At 50.9% G+C, this 20,613-nt stretch overlaps 2 protein-coding genes across 2 annotated transcripts; one reads left to right on the top strand and one right to left on the bottom strand.

The window, feature by feature from the left end:
* The first annotated feature begins 88 nt into the window (after window positions 1–88).
* On the top strand, window positions 89–4,782 carry napbb (N-ethylmaleimide-sensitive factor attachment protein, beta b). Its single transcript, XM_037449485.2, has 11 exons — window positions 89–302; window positions 1,335–1,414; window positions 1,613–1,729; window positions 1,844–1,890; window positions 2,279–2,356; window positions 2,459–2,514; window positions 2,646–2,730; window positions 2,812–2,916; window positions 3,001–3,069; window positions 3,161–3,211; window positions 3,665–4,782. The coding sequence occupies exons 1-11, from the start codon at window positions 202–204 to the stop codon at window positions 3,764–3,766; spliced, it is 891 nt and encodes a 296-aa protein (XP_037305382.1). The 5' UTR covers window positions 89–201; the 3' UTR covers window positions 3,767–4,782.
* gzf1 (GDNF-inducible zinc finger protein 1) lies at window positions 4,512–10,647 on the bottom strand. Its single transcript, XM_037449484.2, has 8 exons — window positions 9,448–10,647; window positions 7,917–8,929; window positions 7,601–7,784; window positions 7,338–7,507; window positions 7,105–7,199; window positions 6,784–6,951; window positions 6,498–6,655; window positions 4,512–6,398 (listed from the first exon to the last, which is right to left on the bottom strand). The coding sequence occupies exons 2-8, from the start codon at window positions 8,912–8,914 to the stop codon at window positions 5,649–5,651; spliced, it is 2,523 nt and encodes an 840-aa protein (XP_037305381.2). The 5' UTR covers window positions 8,915–8,929; window positions 9,448–10,647; the 3' UTR covers window positions 4,512–5,648.
* Between the last annotated feature and the right edge of the window lie 9,966 nt (window positions 10,648–20,613).

Below are 20,613 nucleotides of genomic sequence, written 5' to 3'. Positions count from 1 at the left end.
TTTTGCCTTGAAGCCAACTACGTTTATCACGTAAAGAACTCAATCTCCCACAATGCAACGGAACTCTGCTAAACCACTAGCTGGTGCACGCCTACGCGGAATAAACCCGTCGACTGTAATCCTCGCTGTACACAGCGGAATCCTCTGCGGTTAATTTTTTTTCCGTCTCGCCACAATTTTGTCCCGTTCAAAAGCAAAGACATGGACAACAGTGGGAAAGAGAAGGAGGCGATTCAGCTAATGGCCGACGCCGACAAAAAAGTCAAGTCCTCCGGCTCCTTTTTGGGAGGGATGTTTGGAGGGTAAGACGGCACTGCACCAAAGAACAAACCCGCCAGCGAGCGCTCACTGGCCCGCACGGCCGACCTTCACCTACACGGGCATCACGTTCATTATCGACGTGCTACTCAGCGAGATGTTGCACTAATTGTTTCAGTTAATTTTGTATTGAACTAGTGACACTCGACATAGCGTGTGTCAATGTTATGTTACGTTAGCTAGCTAGCTAACGTTAGCCGTTGGTGTCATTGTAAACTAGCTCGCGCGTCACGACTCTACCGGAAATAACGTCACTGCTAACCGTGACCGTTGGATATTACGTTAACGCTTAAGTTTACGTAACTGTTGGCTCGGGCGCCTTGCAGCAGTTGTAAACAAAATTCCTGAAGCTAACTGAGACGACTGCTGTATCACGTGATGTGACCCATTACACAGAGGCGAACCTTATTTACAAGATGTTGTTTATCTGACCGATGCTAGTAGTTAATAATCTTACGTAAATAGTTACGTGTAGGAGGATTATGGTTCCCTGCCAGCTGTCTTTACAGCGGTAGCTCTTCCTTCCTGTCCATGACTTATCTTCCAGTGACCTTTGGCAGACGGATCCTCGTTATTTCGATCCCAGTAATGTATGCCATCTTATGTTTGAATGCTTTACCGTGTCATAGAGACTGAGGAAGGCGAGGATGATGATCTTCACTCCGGGGCCCAAATGCAAAAACCAGCACATTCGGGGTTTTCTGAGGTTCTGTCCTCGGTGACCCCCCCAGATGTCACTCGTTGGCGGTGATAACTCTGTGGAGGCTTCCTGGTAATTCTGTGGCTGACCAGGCGGGGATGTGATCCCAGAGTATTATTACAGCTCATGGAGCTCCCAGGGGTCCACTTGTTGTCATGGAGGGAGGGAGATTTAGAGGGATTTATACAAACCCGTCCACCAATCAAAGCGGGGCAAGAGTGGTGATTTAACTCTGATTTTACCACAACATACTATTGACCCGTTATGAAAATGTGCACTGTATGTAACTGTGGTTTGTCTTCTTTCTTTTGTCTAGAGGACCTCAAAAAGTGGAAGAAGCCTGTGAGATGTACTGCAGAGCGGCAAACATGTTCAAGATGGCCAAGAACTGGAGCGGTGCGATGAGTTGTTTTCTACTAAAGATATGTTCCACATGTCAATTTCCACACACTTGGGAAGGGTTGACATTTTGGCACAATTACAGCAAAGCCCAACGCTTGCAAAGGTGTCACAAGTACAAAGAGAAGGTGTCACTTTGTGCATGCAATAGTGTAAGCATTGAGTGTATCGTTCTCTTCTTTCTTCTATCTTCAGCGGCTGGAAGTGCGTTCTGCAAGGCCGCGCGTCTCCATATGCAGCTGCAGAACAAGCACGACTGCGCCACCAGTTTCATTGATGCAGGAAATGCTTACAAGAAGTCTGACCCTAATGGTAAGATTTTAGCTTATGGATACACCGATGCATGAGTGAGGTGCTCTGTAAGATTTTGACAAAACTAACAGGATGTCTAACTGTCCCCTCCTCTCGCTTTTATGCTGCAAAAAGAGGCAATCAAGTGTTTAAATGCAGCCATCGATATATACACAGACATGGTAAGATGCATGTAGAGAGCGTCCCTCTATGTTCTGATTCACAGCAGTGCATATTGTGTTTTAGTCGTTTTTCAGTGGTTGAAAACATCTGGAAGTCTATCAAAGACTTGCCTGCGTTTTCTCAAGCTCCCAGATTAACGATATTTGTGCCCATATCTGCATATTCATAGCACATAAAGGTCTGTGGTTTGTTCACACTGATACTCTGATGAAATTGGATACTTGTTATTTTTTTTTAGGGGGGATTAAAAAGATCAATCTTTCCAGAAGCCATACACTACTGCTTGGCCTCGCCTCTTTGCACAGAGAATATAACGCGACATTTCCATAGACTGAAGGGGCGTCTGTGGATGAAATCAGTTAATAACGAATCCTCCTCCTCCTCCAGGGAAGGTTCACCATCGCGGCCAAACACCACATCAACATCGCCGAGATCTACGAGTCCGAACTGGTGGACATTGAGAAGGTAATATCTTACATGGTTAATACTGCCCATGATTCACTATGGGGCCTGTTTCTTTTGAGGAACACAAAACCCTATTCATGTTGTTTTTTTCCCTTTGTGAAGGCAATTGCACATTATGAACAAGCAGCAGACTACTACAAAGGGGAAGAATCCAACAGGTCAGCTCAACTCACTAAAATCTCTAAAACTCACTACTCCCCGTATCATTTAACACTCCTAACAATGAATACGCAAAATACATGACTACACATCCCTTATAGTCTGTGTTGTGTACCTTTTTGTGCTCTAGCTCTGCCAACAAGTGTCTTCTGAAGGTGGGGGGCTACTGTGCTCAGTTGGAGCAGTACCAGAGGGCCATCGAGATCTACGAGCAGGTGAGGGCTGCTCCCGCGTGTCCCGTTCTCCGTCAGCGCCGAGATGCTGACGCGTCTCTTCTCCTATTGGCCTCATTGTAGGTCGGCGCCAACACGATGGACAACCCGCTGCTGAAATACAGCGCCAAAGAGTATTTCTTCAAAGCCTCCCTGTGTCATTTCATCGTGGACGAGCTCAACGCCAGGGCGAGTTTCCACCGCCGTGGTTCACTAGATGGATTTGTGGCGGAGAGTCTGGTTTCGGAGCTTTAACGCCTCGTGTCTCCACAGATCGCTGTTGAAAAATACGAGGAGATGTTCCCGGCTTTCTCAGACTCTCGAGAATGCAAACTGCTGAAGGTAACTCGACGCTAAACGCCGTCCCCCCCCACCAACCCCACCCGCCCCCACTGTTGGGTTTCTGTGCGTGACCTACTTTTTGTCCTAACAGAAACTTCTCGATGCTCATGAGGAGCAGAACTGCGAAGCGTTCACTGAGGCGGTGAGTGTTGTTTACCCCAAGAAAGTCCTCTGAAGGCAGCACGTCCCTTTGCTTCCGCTCTCGTACTTCAGTTGGTTCCCATGTGTGTTGAGAGCGGTTAAAAAGCTGGATCTCAGGTTTCCGCTCCGTCTCGCAGGACTGCGTGTTTATGTGGAACAGTCCGAGAGGGAAGAGATCATCTACGGTCTGTTTCATACGGAGCAGTGGTAAAAACAGCTGTCAGTTCGTACCATTTCAGTGCTGCTGGAAGACCATTAACGGATCGTGCTGTGCCATTTCTTTTGAAATGATCCAGTGATGTTTAATGAATTCACGACTCAAGATGTTTCCAATAACAACGTTACAGATGGTAATGATGCCCTCTGATCGATCTCAGCCTGGTTTGGTAGTTTAAATTAAGGACTCTGTATCCAACTGCTTCCATGAGGTTGTAATTACATTTTCTGTTTGCAGGTGAAGGAGTTCGACTCGATCTCCCGTCTGGACCAGTGGCACACGACCCTCCTGCTGCGCATCAAAAAGACCATCCAGGGCGACGAAGGGGACTTGAAATGAAAGCCAGCCGGGGGTCACAAACACAGCATGCTCACACACACACACACACACACACACACACACACGGCTCTCACTGTATAGCACCTGGAGACGAGTGTCTGCTGATAACTTTGAATATTCCACTGCTCACCTCTGTGCTGTCAGATCTTTGCTTTCCCTCTGAGCACTTCTGCCTGTAGTCAGAGTGTGACCCCCCCCCCCCCCCCCCCCCGCCCTCACCTCTGTCCAGAGGATTGCTGCATACTTCCTCCTGCTCAAGTCGCTCTGGGCTCTTCAGAGCGCCACGTTGGGTTCAAACCGGTGTTAGCAGACAACAATCACTGCATGTTTTTTTACAGTTATGGTTTAACTAGTCAGATGCAGTTCAGTGGTTTTTTTTTTTTTTAATTTAGTTCTACACAGGATTATCACGTGTGGAATTTCAGAATGTATCATTTCCATTTGTTTTATTTGTCGCCCATGTCGTGATTGTTCTTAATACTAAAGTCATTACAGCCACACAGATTTAGTGTCCATTTTGTGGGGACAAAATGGACAGAGACTCTTCTTAAAGAAGGGCAATGATATGCACCAAGTGTAGACTGTTAAACGTTTGTATTAAACCCCTCACACACACACACTTAATTGTGGATCATTTCTATTAACCTTAGGATTTGTTGATGTAATAATACTTTAAATGTGTAAACCTGTACGTTGTGATTTAGTTTGCCCGTTTTGGGGGGGAGGAGGGGGGCAGCGCTTCTTCTTTTCTTTTTTTAATGAAAAAGCACTGACGTGAAAATGTGTACCCCTTATGTCCAGGGCAGTAATCTCTGGATAAGTTGCATCATTGTGTCGTGACCACTGGAGGGGTGGCTGAGCATGTCATTGTGTCTAGTAGATTAGCCTCGTTCCATTCACCAGACCAAAGTTTTTACTGAAGGGTCCGTGGCCCTGCGTATCCAGCTTCTTCCTGAAGGAGTGACAGGGGACTGTGTGCTAGTGCGAATGGACAATAATAAAGACATTATACCCCGGCTCTGCTTGTCCTGCTTTTGATGAACTGCAAAAACAGAAATCAACGTTTTCAATTCCATTTTACGCTTTTATTATCTCACATAACATAAAGTAATTTACTCTATTTTTAAAGATGGGTGCAAGCGCCTCTATATTTAACATGTCACGTGTGCATCATTTTTCGAGGGGTAGAAACAGACTGGAAAAAGTTAGTATTTCAAGTTTACTGCTACTCCATTATAAATGCATTAAATATATTTGGAGGTGAATGTATTATTAACATAGAATATCTGTTCTATAGTTTGAATTTATAGTTAATACCTACCTCATGAGGATCCTACCCCCTGTAGGATTTTCTTGGCTGCAGTAATTCTGCCTCCCTGTCACATGACCATTTTGATCCGAGGTCATTGATTGGATGTTAAAGGGCCGACATCGGATTAATCGGCTGTTGTGTTGTTCTGACATTACGAGTCTATTTAATGATCTGTGGCCAAAATAATATACAGTGTACAACATCTGTTGGAAGATTTTAAGCAGGTAGCTGCTGGCAGTTTGGAGACACACAAGTTGGTATTTTGTCCCTGAAGACAGATGTACTTCATGTACATCCAGACCAACCAGAGTCCTCAGTTAATCACCCCAACACCTTGATTATTGTCGTCTTCCGATTGACATCTTAAAGATCCAATGGAGTGTGAGAAGAATATCAAGTGTGTGTCCACGAAGCGCATAATAAATGATCCAACGCCACGTGGTCAGATCACACATTCACACACCGCTGCTGCCAAAGTATCTACATTGTACACGAAAAGCAGCCTTGAATTAGGATTTAACCCCCCCCCCACCCCCCAAGATTAAATTCTCTTTTATTTAAGAGCATTTCCTACACAGCTTGTTCAGCTGGGGCCCCTTCAGGGGGGCCCGAGGGCTCCTCCGCTGCCTTCTTGTCTTCATCACTCAGGACGTCGGCTGCTGCTGCCGCTTCAGAATCGTCGCCGATGATCACGGTCTGAATGTCAGACTCCAAGAAGGCCCCCCCCGGAGTGGCCCCCCCCGGACTGGCCTCCTGGAGGGCGGCCGCGGGCTCTGAAACCGGAGCCAAAATGGTCTGCGAGGCAGCCGCCTCCAGGACGGACGGCGCCGAGACGATCCGGATCCCGGGGAGCGGCGCCAACTCGCCGTCGGAGACGGGATCCGAGGGGGTCGGCGGACAGAGGGAGGGGGGGTCGGCGTCGGCGGCGTGGGAGAGGGAGATGGCCGATCCGTCCAGAGAGATGACGCTGGCCCCCGTGGCGTCGGTGGTCACGATGGGCTGCATCTGGGCCCCCGCAGGCATCTCCGCGTGAAACACCGCGATCCTGCCGAGGGTGTCGTGGCTCACCAGAGCGATGGCGCCCTGACCGGTCCATTCGACCGGGACCGGGACCGGGTCGGACGGCACCACGAAGGAGTCCTCCGCGTGGGTTTTATCGGCGGCGTCAGCATCCGCAGCACTTTTTCTAACCCCGCCCCTTTTCTCCTTTACTTCCGCCTTATCCGTCTTTCCCTTGGTGGGGGCTTTGGGTTTCTTGTCCTCCACGTTTCCCTCCAGCACCACGAGGTACGTTTTCCAGGGAGCATCAGAGTCGTGAATCTGAACGTGTACAAAAGAAAGAACATTATTTTTACTGGAGGGTCAAACAGTAACAATATCCCTTAGCTGATCGGGGGGGGGGGGGGGGGGGCACCTCACCATGGTGTGCCTGCGGAGGGTGGACTTGTCGGTGAAGGTGCGTCTACAAAGGCCGCACATGTACGGCTTCTCTCCCGTGTGGATGCGCTGGTGCCTCTGGAGGGCGTTGAGCTGCGTGAACTGCTTGTCGCAGTCCTTACAGGCGTAGGGACGCTCGCCTGTCGGTCAGCAGAAGGGGGGTGTGGGGGGGGGGGGGGGACGGTGTCAATCAGGGAACAGCAAGAGGAGAAGAACCGCGGCAAGAAAAGGGAGGAGGGAGCAACGCGGCAGGGATGCCGGCGGTTACCTGTGTGCGTCTTGAGGTGCTGGTGGAGCGAGTTCCTCTGAGCGAAGCCTCGGCCGCACTGCTCGCACTTGTACGGCTTGGTCCCCGTGTGGATGTTGGAGTGGTGTCTCAGGTATTCTTTAGAGGCAAAGCTTTTCCCGCACGCCTCACACATGAAGGGTTTCTCCCCTAAAAGGTGAAGGGGGGAAAAAAGCATTAAAAAAAAGCTTATTATTAGGTCTGTTTGGAGAGACTCAAGAGTTAGTAAAAAAATAAAATAAAAGCTCCAGTCTAAACTTGATAGTTCTGAAATGGTAGCCCCCCCGCCTCTCCCCCCCTCACCTGTGTGTGACCGCTTGTGATAGACCAGCATGTGCTTCTGGGTGAAGCGGGCGTCGCACTCGTCACATGCAAACGGCTTCTCTCCCGTGTGAATCCTGCACGTCATGGATTATCAACAGTTAGATCCATCATTCTCATTCTCAAGCCCTTGTTTCCAGACACGTTCGTGTTAAACGGACAGGAAACAAAAAGGTCAAATCTACCCCGTATCGTCCCCCCCCCCCGCTCCGTACCTGCGGTGCATCTTGAGGGCGGAGTTCTGGGTGAATCTGGACCCGCAGTCGCCGCACTCGAAAGGCTTGGCCCCCGTGTGCGTCCTCTCGTGCAACAGCAGGGCGGCCCTGGAGCTCATCGCCTTCCCGCAGTCGGGGCAGACGTGGCGCAGGTTGTTGCGTTCGTGTACCTGAGACGATCACTGGAAGTTATCATCACTGCAGTAACGTGGTGCTGCACACGACCTTTACTAATAGGAGGCTGGAGTTTGCTTGGCCTTCACCTGTCTTTGATGGCGGACGACGTCCTTCTTTCGCTTGAAGGACTTGGCACAGATTTCGCAGGCGAACAGCCTCTCGCTGCTGTGGACGTGCTTCTCGTGGATCTTCAGGTTGCTGCGGTTAGCGAAGGTCTGCTGGCAGTTTTCACAGCGATGGACGACGTCTGCTTTCACGCCGTGGTACGTACTGGTGGAGAGATCAGCCACAGGTTAGATAAGGTAGTCTCGTTGCTGGGAGAGATGACGAACGTGTCAAATAGCTGTTGATCAAATCAGAAATAATAATAAAAACACTGTGTGAGCTTGGAAGTAGTCCTACCTAATGTGCTTCAAGTAGCTTGTCTCATAGTGGAAAGTCCTTTGGCACTTGTTACACTGCAACTGGGCCTTGGAGGTTTTTTTACGTGTCTTCTTGGACTGTCCCTCCTCCTCATAATCATCCTCCTCCTCCTCGTCCGCCTCCTCCTCCTCCTCCTCCTCGTCCTCTGGAGAGAACAACAAGGAGTCTTCGGGATCACTGCTCTGCACACCATCCTCACATTGCCAATCATCCACATCCGATTCGGGCATCTCCAACGAAGGCGCGTGTCCTTCCTCCGCCGCAGCGCCGGTCTCGCCTGTGTCCTCGTTGGTCGCTGGCTTTCGGTCGCTCTCTCTTTTCTTCGTTAAGCGCCTCTGAAGGACGTTGCGGCCGGCCAACCTCAGTTTGAGGATTTTTCCCTGTCGTCCCTCGTCCTTCACTCCCTTCCTTGCCTTTGATCTTTTCGGAATGACTTCTTTCTCGGAGCTCTGTGGAGAGAGCCGCCGCTTAAGAGATGCCCTTTTGGGCTGCTTCTGCCCTGGGGGGCATTTCGTCTCCTGGCCACCGTGTAAACCCCCCTTTTCTGCAACTTTCGATGAAGATTTTTTCTTTGGCGTTTTTGGTAGGATTCCAGCAGTCATGGCCTCGCCACAAACCTCGGACAGATCCTCACAGTCCAACAGTTGTGCGACCGCTTGGACGTCGCCGACCTTGTCTCGGACGACCTCGACCTTACCGGTGTACACAAATTCCAAGAACTTGGAGAAGTCCCCCGAGTGCATGTTGGATAGCAGCACTTTGTCTCGGCTGGCGTCCCCAGCCAGCAGGATCTTCTTGAAGTAGCCGCTGGATGCCGCCAGCATCAACTGATGGGCCTGAAACTCCTGCACGTCTCCCTGGTAGTCCACCTGCACCGTGACGTCATTGAGCTGTCCCTGCAGCCTCAGCTGATGCAGGGAGGACAGGATGTTTTCATGGTGGGACTTGGAGGTGAGCTGGACCACTTTGAGCCCCATGATTCATTTGTGATGCTGGGGGGGGAAACAGGGGTAGTGGTGGGGTAAATTAATTTTTAATGTAAATTCTTCCGGTTTCAATCAAGTACTTACAGAAAGACTAACGTTATATTGGTTTGTTTCATCCGTCGTCGTCACACAACATCTAACATCTGATGCCTTGCTCAAGGGCTAACTCTAATATTAAGCCGCAAGGTTCGCTGGCGTTAGTTTAAAAACAATGATAATTCACCTCAATAAAGTACAGGAAAACAACCCCTCCCTCCAAATAATTCCGTTTACTTCCACGCGACGTGCTTCGTGTTTTTACTTTAATCACGCTCGGTGCTGGGGATGTGTCAATGCTAGCGTTAGCGTCCCCGACGCTAGCTAACGAGCTAAGTTGGCTAACGTCAAGCTGTCAGCGCGAGGCCAGCGGGGGTTGGCTGTGCTAAAACACGCGAGTTCGATCCCCCCGCGCGGGGCCTGCGCGAGGCTGCGTGATGCTAGGCTAGCTGGCTACGCGACGAAACGCGCGAAGCGGGGTTTCTTACCGTAAGCTCGCTAAAATGGCAGCCCTTCACAAATGCTCCCCACGGCGGAAAGTGTTTCCTGGAGAAATCGTTCCCGAAAAGCGGCACCAGTCTACTTCTTTTTTTTCTTCTTTTTTTTTAACTCCGTGACATCCGGTGCCGAGGTGGCTGACTCCGGATCCGTTCTTATCTTGCGGTCACCTACGAAGTTTGGAATGCCAAATACAACCGCTGCTCCTGGATCAGTGTTGGAAGGTTTTTACGAAAAAAGCGCATAAAAGCTAATATATTTATATCTATTTCTTTACGGTTAGTTTCACTAGCCAATTTCATTTTTCCTAACTCATCAGTTCAAACAATTTGAAAAAAAAAATCCAAACCAATAATGGTTTGCACGTTTATAGTTACAGTTCAACAGTACATCTGTAACTAGGATAATCAATTTCACCTCCTTTGTCGAGCCAAAACGAAGACCCTGTGTTGTATTCGGAAGTCGTTGAGCAGGGTAAGTTATAAAGCCATCGTGGCGTTTTTGTCAGTATTATTGAAATGTAATGGCGTTACCGTAACTCCAACACCAGTGTTCAGTGTGAGTAATGCTACGTCACGACCGCACGGGGGCGCCACTGCGCAGCGGGATCCACGCGTCGTTCACAGCCAGTGTTGATTTTAAAAAGCAGATTAACCTGCATCTTTAACATTCAAATCAGCATTTCATTCTGCATGCCGAGTTTTATGACAGAATTCTCTCACTAGTAGTCATTATGTATGAAACCAGTCGCTTAAATAGTAGTGCTTTAGTAACTACCCGTTACTACATGCATACATACTTACCCGTATGTAAGGTGTGTTAAATTTGCATTATGAGTGCTTCCAAAAATTAGAAAGAAAAAAAAGGGCTACACACTGAAGGATTTAGGCTTATTATTTTACATTTAGACTAGTAAAAAATTCTCCACACAGTTGCCAAAGTATGCTGTCGTTCCAAAGGTGAATGGAAAGCTACTTGAGGATTCACCAGGGTGCTGTTCTGCAGCAGCCAAGGTTTCTTTTTTTTTTCTTCCAGAGGAAATCCATATACCTTACATTTGTCTTAATGAATTCTGCAAGCTAGCAATCTGCTCTCTTCCGGTGACTCATGCTGCTCTCCGAGCCGAAAGCTCTGCAGACTTCGGCTCTGACCTGGAACACTGTGTTCGCCTGGCTTTTATTACAGTGCTCCTCTGCGCACACACACACACACGCACACACACACACACGCACACACACACACACGCACACACACACACGCACACACACACACACGCACACACACACACACGCACACACACCCACACGCACACACACACACGCACACACACACACACACACACACACACACACACGCACACACACACACGCACACACACACACACACACACGCACACAGTACCAGTCAAAGATTTTGGACACATTGTCATTGAATTAAATGAGAAAATGTGTCCAAACTTTTGACTGGGACTGTACACACACGCGATGCCATGTTTTAAGGATTACACGTTTCATAAAATTGGTCCCTCCTGGTTGAACTTAATATTTGAGGACACAACATCTGCACATGTAAATGATTTGTGACTTGTGTGCTCATGCGAATCATCAAGTATTTGCATAGATATTGATATGATTCAAGTCGTACCATGAAAATAAGCCTAGAGTTCATTGGCAGACTGAATTACCATGCAAATTAATGCGACTAGCGAAACAAATTGATTCTCATTATGTTGCCAATAATGCAAGACATTAGACATAAAATCAGAGGTCCAAAAGCTTTTTTTCCCCCATTTCTGAATAAAGGACTCTGTGGTCTGGCTCACAGAGACAAAAAAATTATGAAATATCAGCTAAATTCGTTATTGCACTTATGACCCCCCCCCCTCCTCCCCCCCCTGCATGCTCTACTGTGACATATAACAAGTTCAGCGGGGTTCTGACCCTGAGGATGGCAAACATCCAGCCTCAGTTCGAGGTCGGTGTCATCACGCCGGAGATACGGACACGAGGTCGCGGCGTGCGACCAAGTGGACGAACGTACGCCGCCTCACCCGGGAAACCACGGAAGGTCAAACAGCCGTTCCTCCTCCCCGGGCGGCGCCACCGGCCTGGTTGACTTTTTTTCCCCAAATGACTGCGGCGCCTCTGCGTGGGAACGACCCCGCTGATGCCGTCATCGCGGCGAAGACGGGGCGCTCTCAGACCCAAGGCCGGTTTTAATCTGAGGCACACACACACACACACTCCGTAAAGAAAACACCACCGGATTGTGGAGTTCTGCGGCGGCGGTTGTGGCGTCCGACGGGCTTTTGATTCGGACGCAGCGAGGAGGGCCCCGGCGCCGGGGGTCAGCGGGACCGTCTCCTCGGCTTCTTTTCAGAGGGCTGACTCACCAGCAGACCAAACACAACAACATGGCGGCTCCCAGAGCAGGAAGAACCGCGGCGTTCCCCTTTTGGTGCTCGATGTGGACTCGGCCAACAGAAGAACGTCTTTCATCCGTTTACTGGCTCGTTCACAAGGAATCAGCAGACCTGCTTTTGTCTCTCAAGCTCCTATGTTGACACCAGGATGCACTTTATTGATTTCATGCAGATTTGCAGGGCCGGGGGGCGGGGGGGGGGGGTTAGTCGTTCTGGTGAATAAACATGCTTCTCCAACCCCTGACACTTCAACTTAACTTCATTCTCCCGCTGCTCCGTTCCCTTTTCCCCCCCCGCTGGCCGGGCGCCACGCCACATTCAGCGGCTCCAAAAATGTCCCTGGAACCCCCCCCAAAAAAAAAAAACCCCAATGTAACACGAGGACACGAGGGGGGAAACCAGTGATTCACAGGAATTGCAGCGGGATCTCTGTGCCGCTGATGTGGAAATGTGCTTCTCTTGTGCCCTTTGACTCCCTTTAGGGCCCGTTTGGTGAATCGAAGCCACTGCGCGCCGCGTGATTGGTTCAGATAATCATCTCGTCCGTGTGGACAATCTGGGTCTCTCACTTTTCACTTCACGGCGTATCGCAGCAAAGCACTGCGCCGCGGGGGCGGGGTGGGGCAGGGTGGGGGGGGGGGGGCACGCTCGAGTTGATGATGGCGTCCGTCGTCTCCATTTCATTAAATTTTTTCTCTGCCTCGTTCTCTTCTGGTTTTGGAAAAACAGTTTCCTCTCATTGACGAGAAGATACGAGGCATTTCAGAGGTGAAATTACTTTCCAAGAGGCCTCTGACTCGCCGTCTCTATTCCCAGTGCCCCCCCCCCCCCCCCTCTCTCTCTCACCCCTCCTTCACTCGTCCTTGTGCGTGTTCTATTGTAACTGTATACAGCACTTAGCACTTCAGACACACAGAGAAACGCGGCACAAGGACTCTCGCCGCGCTCAGATATAGACTTTTACTGCCCCCCACCCCCCCCCCCCCCCCACAGGGAGGCCTGCGGGGGCGCTCGCATCGCGTTTAGCCCGCACCGAAAAATAGAACGCGGCGGCGTGAGGGTGGACCGGGCCGGAGACCGGTGGGAGTGAACAACGATGACTCACAAAGTCTGTCCCTTTTTTTTTCTTTTTTATAAACATGTGACTTTCGCAATCTGTAGCGCGCCGAAACAGGTGGTCTCACCTCCGCGGAGCGTCCCACAATGCAATGCTCTGCCAGACTGTGCCGTCCCACAACCTTTCCTGGAGAGATGGATCCCCAGGAGCAACAATCCCTCCCTCCCTCCCTCTTCCTTCCTTCCTTCCTTCCTTCCTGCTGCCCTCGTGTCCTCTCCTTGGCTTCCGTGGATTGCATCACTCGTCTGCCTGCTGGCCCCCTCCGCTCGGACCCTTTAATCACATGTGGCGCGCGCACAAGAGAGGAGTGCGCACACACACACACATTGAAGGCACCCTCGTCCGTCCCTCGTTCTGGATTTTGTGGCTTCAGTTGGAATTTTCTGGTTGGTTTGAGAGGAGGATTGTGGAGGCTTTCCAGCTGCCCTCCGAAAGAACTGGCTCCTCTCGTTCTCCCCCCCCCCCCCGCCCCCCTCGTCTCTGTTCCTTCCTTTCCTCCACTCTCCCCCCCTCCCTCCCCACCGCTTTCACCAGTTCGCCCTCAAGGTCAGAAATATCCTGTGGTTTAGGCCTCGATCCCCTCGGATAATGTGCCTTTGGCTGCCTCCCTCCTTCTGTCTCCTGCTTCCTCTCAGTCCCACACACACACACACTGACTGTTAGCATACCGCAATACACTAAGCATTCCCATACAGGAAACACATGCTGGGATCAGCATAGGCGGGTCTGCACACACACACACACACACACACCCCCTCATCCCATCTCTTAACAACCAGAACAGAGGAAAACAAACGGATCACGGTCCTCTTGTCCCCAACGCCGAGACGTCCTGCGTCTTAAATTCTGATGCTTCAGAGTGTCGACCCTCAACTGTCCTTGCGGCAGACGTGAGCCTTCACCCGTTCTCCGGGGGGGGGGGGGGGGGTTGCGCAACCTGGCGGCGGCCCGGCGCTTGTGCAGCAGCGGGAGCCCCGAGATGACCCCAGTTCCACCCGTCCCCAAAGTCCCGGCCGGATTGAGGAAAAAACAAACCCTAAACTTCGCACCCACTCTGCGGACCTGCTCGGCACGCCGCTCACATCTGCTCACGCATCTGGGGCCCTTCGAGCCGAGTCCATCGCTTTCACGGACGGGAGTCTTTTATTTTTTGTTGTTTTATTATTTTTTTTACAGGATTCCGCCGTCTCGCCCAGTAAAATAAACCGCGAATGGCTGGCGAGGATCGCTGCACCCGGGCCGCTCCGTCTCGGCCCTGTTGACACAACGGCTCGAGGAGGATCGCTTTTTCAAACACGGGGGTTGCCTCCCAGAAAGGTACGAGCTCTCCATTTTCCCTGGGCAGCCTCCCAGAAGGAAAAGGAGACCACAGGCAGGGGGGGGGGGGGGGAAACACCTTTTCGCCAAATGAGTCCCGGCAGGGCAGAACCGGGTCGAAACCCGTCCGGTTTCACTGTTGTTTTTAGGCGCACAATGGAGTGTGATTGTGGTGCAGGGCGAGAACGTGCAGGAGGTGCTTTTGCTGCGCGGCTTCTGGGGAATCCGACTCGCGAGGCAAGACGTTCCTCCGCCGCCCCGTTCCCGTCTCGCCGAGAGAACAAAACGCCAGTCTCGCCACCGTTTTACCTCTTTGTCGAGAACCTCGCTCTCCTTCCACATCCCCTCCGAAATGTCCAAAAATGGAGACGACGGAGGAGAAAAAGCAGGGGGAGGGGGGGGATCTGACATGCTGCTCCGGCGCTGAGACCCATGACGGACACGCATTCACCAAGACGTCTACGTGAGGTGTGTGAGGGAGACAGACATGAAATGAGGACTCTGGTCTCTGACACACACACACACACACACAGTCCTCTGTGTCTCCTTCTCTCGGCTGAGTGGAGTCACGGGACCGAGGCTGCGGCTCGGCCAATTTCCTCCCAAACGGGGCCCGGCGAGGGACTCTCTGCAGGGCGGCCATCTCTCATCGGTGAGATCATCGGCTCGGCATCGCGTTAGGAAAACGTGCGTTAGCGTAACAGCAGCATTTCCTCCCTCAAGGCCTTTAGACAAACCCGGGTAACGTGCAGGATGAACTAAACTAAACCAGCCCAACCACGTCGTTGTGGTACATTTCAGACTTTACGAAGCTCCTCCAAGACCAGAGAGGATTTCACAGACTGAGCTTTATTAATTGAGTGAACTGATCAGTATGTGCCTTCAATGAAATGCCCCCCGATGCCTATTCCAGCTTAGTTATTTTCTATACTCATGCACATCTGTGATGTAAATCATTTTTTTGTAACAAGCAAACATTAATTAACTCGGGTGGATCTGTTGCCCCGGGGGGGGGGGGGTCAGTTCAATCATTGTCGGTGCAGTTTGGGCCCGTGATGGAGTGCAGTGACGAAGGTTCTCCGTGAGATTAGAAGAGGTGCTTGACCTCCTCTAAGAGGCCATCTGCACGCCGGCGTGCTGCACGTCGCTGTGGTGAAACGTCCGAGCATCCTTACGTTGTGAATGCATGTGTCTTTAAGGCAGTAGCAGAAGAAGTGTGTGTGTGTGTGTGTGAAGAGGGGGGGGGGGGGGATATAGGGGGGGTCGGAGGGGGTCACCTTGACTTTGCCACTGCAGTGCAAATCAGTAAGTTAGGGAGGGGAATCTTTTTCCCATTTGTCTAGCGAGTCTCACATCAGAGCACAGAGAAGCAATTTAACGTCCCAGCGTTGCACAAAGTACACAAGCTGCATTCATAACGCCCCCCCCCTCCCACCCCCCCGTCTCCCCACGCTGCCTTCCTCCTCTGTGTGCAGCAGCGACGAGAGACGGGGGAGGCACAGGTACACGGACAGACTGATCCCGTCTTCTGCCTCATTAGGGAGAAACGTCGTGTTCCCGGCGATGCCGGGTCGCCATGGAAACCCAGCGGCATTGTCGCAGACTGTTTCCGCCCGTCGATCTGTGTCTCCACATTCGCTCGTCGTCATGGACACTCAGACCCCCCCCCGATACGCCGCGGCTGCTATGACTCATACACATCTTCTTGGGTTGGTTTTTTTGGGGGGGGGGGGGGCATCTGGAACAAAAGATTCCGCGTGCATGCACACTAGATGGGATGCACGCAGGTAAACACACACATGCTCCAGATGTTCTCATGAACCGTATTTTTGACATCTGTTAAGCAGCCCACGCAGCTACAGAGACCTTTAGGATGCAACGGTTTTGCCCTCATTTTTTCCGTAACGTGACAGATGTGCACCGCCCCTCATTATATACATCAGGTAGATTAAGGGCTTTAATCGCTCTTTTAGTCCCACAGATCGGCTGATGTGCTCAGTGAGTTTCGCCCCCGCTTATCTAGGCCACCAGATGTCAAAAATCTGGGACCTTGTGGAAAGTCCGAACGGCGGCCGCAGGGAGGGGAGATGACTGATTTCCAGACGTGGAAATGCGGAGAGAAGGCGCGCGGAGGGGTGGTGAGCGAGACGAGGTGCTTCAGGTACACACCGGGTGTTTTCTGTTTGAGTCAAAGAGGAGCGCAGCTCACGCAGGACACACAATCGCACACACACACACACACACACACACACCCTAAGGTGCAAGGTAGAACAAAGTGATGAGTGACCCAGTGTCTCATCTTTCTCCTGCCAGCTGTTTCATCAAAGCCTCTCATCTGGCACCTCTTCATGTGACTGCCTGACATGCACACACACACACACACACACACACGCTTGTCTCTTGGTAATTTATCTCTCCTGCCAGCTCGATCGGGCTGCTTATCTCTCCCATCTTTTTCCTGACATGGATGTACGCCCCCCCCCCCCCCCCCCCCCCCCCCCCCCCCCCACTCCGTTGCTGAACCACATGTGGCTTAGCGGCGTTCTCGGGTCCGTGTATGGATCTGAAAGCACGCTGAAGACATGCGTGTCAGACCGAAAGCCTTTAATCGTGACAATCCCTCCGCTGCAGCATCTCTGTCCTGCCGACAGGTTCCATGTTAACGATTCTCACTCGACCCACACGCCAACGTTCCTGTAGCACAAAATTCTAATAATTTACATTGAGGGAAAAAAACAGGACCTTGGAGTGACTGGCTGCTGGAGACACAGATGCTAAAACACGAAAGACAAGCTGTCCTGCAGCTCATTGAATCTTCGTTGCAGAATCTCTTAGCAAAGAGTCATTTGTGCAAACGAGGCCCTTGTTGGTCGCCACCAATATTCCGATTCCTCAAAATGAACACCACATGGCTGGCAAATCCCGGCTTCTGAATCACATGTGCCGCTGGTTTCCCATCCACGGCTTTGCTTCGCGGTTGCATGCTCCAAAAAAAGTTAAACATATCGGCCGTCGATGCTTCAAGCTGCCTCATATTTGGTCTAATCTCTGCCATCTCGAGGCCTTTTTCCAGTTCAAGCTGCGTTTGTGCACAAAGGAATGGATTCATTGCAGAAATCGGACTCTTATCGAATTCTTTTTTTTAGCAATGTTCTCATTTCATCAAGGTAAAAATGTTCTTTTAAAGCAATGCGATCATTTAGTCATCTGAATATCTCAGCGTGACAAAACGACACGCTTCCCGCCTCCATGCATGTGTGCATTCTGTAGCGTGCACACATGCATGTGCAGAAATTCAGAGTGTGTAACGGGAACGGGCTAAAGAAGGGCCCGCATCGCTAATCCAATGCATTAATTGAACTAATGAGGCGTGAAACCGGCCCGTTAACGTCACTGATTGCAACGTGCGGTGGGGGGGGGGGGGGGCACCCAAAGAGTCCTGGACAGACTGCAGCGCTGCATCGCTGATGAGCTTCCAACCAGCCAGCCGCTCCCCTGCTAACCAGCCCCGTGTGTGACTCATCATGGAGGGGCATGTGATCGCTGCCTCAATGCACTCACACACACACACACACACACACACACTCACACACACATGCAAGTGCAGTCCCGTTTATCTGCAGGGGGGGGGGGCTTCCCTCTAGTGCATCGTTGAGAGATTCCTGACAGGCACACGGGGAAGAAGGGAAGTCCTTTGTGTCTCCTGAAGAGGTTTTCGTTGGCACAGCGAGGGGACGTGTGAATGCGAGCGTGTCGTCTCTCTCTTTTTTTTTTTCCTTCTCCCTGCTGATGAGGGAGGGGTGAGTCATCCGGACGGAGACCCCGTGGAAGACCGGCAGGTTGGTGACTCACCCCGCTCCCCAAAAACAGTGTGTGTTCCGTGCACATTCACATACGTGTGCATACGGTTCAGCTTATTCATAAATGCATGTTTGCATCTCAGCATTAACGAGGGCTTATGCAAACACCTGCTATCACTGAAAGGATGTGTTTTAGAAGGGGGTCCTATGGGTAGCCAACTTGCTTTGAGCTGTTTTTGTTTGTCTTCCTGCAGACTGGGTGCAGAATCAGAGGAACCCCACAGGGAACTGTTGACTCCATTAACCAGACTGACACTCGCCTCAGCCGCCTGAAACAATACGAGCGGCACGGTGCTTCTGACGTGAAATGTATCACAGACTGCATCTGCAAAATGTGTCGTTATAAAGGATTATGATATATATATATATATATATATATATATATATATATATTTCTACATGCATACCTATTACAAACTGAATGATAAAGCAGAGCGACATGAATGTGACGATGAATGATCATGACGAACAGGAACACATTGATTAGGAAGCGTTGCCGTGTGCGGTTACAGCCGCCCCATCTATCGCTTCACATCTACATGATTGATCAGCCCGGCTGATGATGAGGCCGTTATCCAGAGGAGACAACAGCGAGATCATTAATCAGTGTGTGTGTGTGTGTGTGTGAGAAACAAGATGTTGGGTGTCTTTTTGAAAGGTGAAGGCACACACACACGCACGTTTGCTCTCCCGAGGGTCACCTTGAGGCGGCAAATTGGCTTCGGTTGGTTTGGAGGTCTCCCTCCCCCCGAATTAGCCGGGCCGATGCATCCCTTTGAAAGTCTGAAGTCGACTCTTCTCCCCAAAACGCGTTCCTCTCCTTCTTCGCTTCTCCTCCCCGCCGCCTCCCTCGTCTTTTTGTGTTTACTCTCGTTCATCGTTTCCCTCTGTCGTTGCCATCTTATCTTTGTCTCCTCTTCCCCTCCTCTCACTCACTCCCATCTTCCTCTCAGTGGAAAGTCGCATTCACTGTTTAGCTCATTCGGGCTTCTCTTATCGTCGCGCCGGATGAGCTGGTTTTCCTGGATGATATGCAGGAACCTGCAAGAAAGTGCTCTCATTTGGGGAGGAATAACATGTAGCCCAGACCATTAATTCCCCCCCCCCCCCGAAAGCAACAACGTTGTTTTTCTCCATGAATGACAATGAGCTTCCACTTCACGCGGAGACATTAGCATCTTGTGGCTGTCGTCTGTTTGGCATCTTGAGAAAAACGGCTACTCAGAGTTCTGTATTCTGCATGAGACCTGGGCGATATATTCATGGTCTTTTCACAATACTGCGAGAACTCAGCCTTTTGTTTTGGTCATTTTCACGTGCACCTTATTTAATTAGAATCAGAACTATTTACTGTTGCACATACGAGGAATGTTCACTACTTTTTCCCTGTGTCATTTCACATTATTACACATAACTTTATTTCTGAATATGTGTGTATTACTTGGGTTGTTACCAACATCTGGTGAAAATCTCATGTCGATGGCTCCTTTTGAAATATATTTCCTGGGAAAAATGGTGACGTGTTCAATCGCAGCGGCCTCTTTCATCAAGAACAAGCGGATCCTCATCTCTTGTTTTGCCACCGGCTGCGTTGGCATGGAAACCCCAGCAGGCAGGTGGGGGGGAGGGGGAGGGGGGGGACACTGTGGTCGATCGGGCAAAATCACGTGGGGAGTAGAGCAAGCGGAGGCCCACACACGTAGACGTGCGCACCTTTAAACTCGCGTCACAAAGTAAAGAAACCCCTGACCCGTTTCACCAGCAGCCCCCCCCCCCCCCCCCGGAAGAACGAGCCCCCTTTCTTTTGCACAACACGCTCATGTTGCAACACGCGCCGCTAAAGGGATCAGCCACTCGGGTCGGTGCAAGAGCTTTTGGAGCATTGCATGAGGACTGTTTTGTATCCACTCTCCCTTTAAAACCGCATATATATATAGAAACGACACAGGGAGGTGGCTGCTGTTAAATGGGCATGCGGTGCTTCCCCGCTGGTGATGCTGGGGGGGGGCGTTACGAGGCAGGAAGACGGCCTCCTGCGTCCACGAGAAGCCCGGGCAGCGGTGACTCGCGTCCGGGGGAGGGAAGCAAACAGGACGTTCGGAGGAGGGAGGAAGTGGGGAAAAGGAGATTAAGAGGAAAAAAAACCGCGCGCTGGACAAAGATTCCCTGCTTTGCTCCGCCGCCACGTCTGGGTGACCTTGTAAAAGTGGCCGCAGGGGCGACGTGATCCAATAAAAGAGCACGTTCACTGCAGCAAAGTCTGCTAAGTTCGCACCGCGAAGCAACTTTTTTTTTTGCAATTAGCAGTGAACGGTGACACGAGTGATGTAAAGATTTAGGAGGAATGCGCACGCAGACGCTCTTTGGAGTGTGTCTGGCTGCCTCTCCTACGTGGTGCAGGGCTCAGTTACATCACTCTTCAGAGAACGGAAGCTCAGAT

Source organism: Pungitius pungitius, chromosome 20 (genome assembly GCF_949316345.1).
Source record: "Pungitius pungitius chromosome 20, fPunPun2.1, whole genome shotgun sequence".
Classification (NCBI taxonomy): domain Eukaryota; kingdom Metazoa; phylum Chordata; class Actinopteri; order Perciformes; family Gasterosteidae; genus Pungitius; species Pungitius pungitius.
Note: the sequence above shows the minus strand (reverse complement) of the source record. Positions and strands in the feature narration are given on the sequence as shown.

What these genes read in the sequence shown, in the direction of transcription:
- napbb (XM_037449485.2), top strand. Translation starts at nt 202, where the DNA reads ATGGACAACAGTGGGAAAGAGAAGGAGGCGATTCAGCTAATGGCCGAC. An exon ending in TCGATATATACACAGACATG is followed by an intron (nt 1,891 to 2,278) that starts GTAAGATGCATG and finishes CTCCTCCTCCAG; the next exon opens with GGAAGGTTCACCATCGCGGC. An exon ending in GCGAAGCGTTCACTGAGGCG is followed by an intron (nt 3,212 to 3,664) that starts GTGAGTGTTGTT and finishes TTCTGTTTGCAG; the next exon opens with GTGAAGGAGTTCGACTCGAT.
- gzf1 (XM_037449484.2), bottom strand. Translation starts at nt 8,914, where the DNA reads ATGGGGCTCAAAGTGGTCCAGCTCACCTCCAAGTCCCACCATGAAAAC. An exon ending in TCGTCCGCCATCAAAGACAG is followed by an intron (nt 7,508 to 7,600) that starts GTGAAGGCCAAG and finishes TGATCGTCTCAG; the next exon opens with GTACACGAACGCAACAACCT. An exon ending in TCACAAGCGGTCACACACAG is followed by an intron (nt 6,952 to 7,104) that starts GTGAGGGGGGGA and finishes TTCACCTTTTAG; the next exon opens with GGGAGAAACCCTTCATGTGT.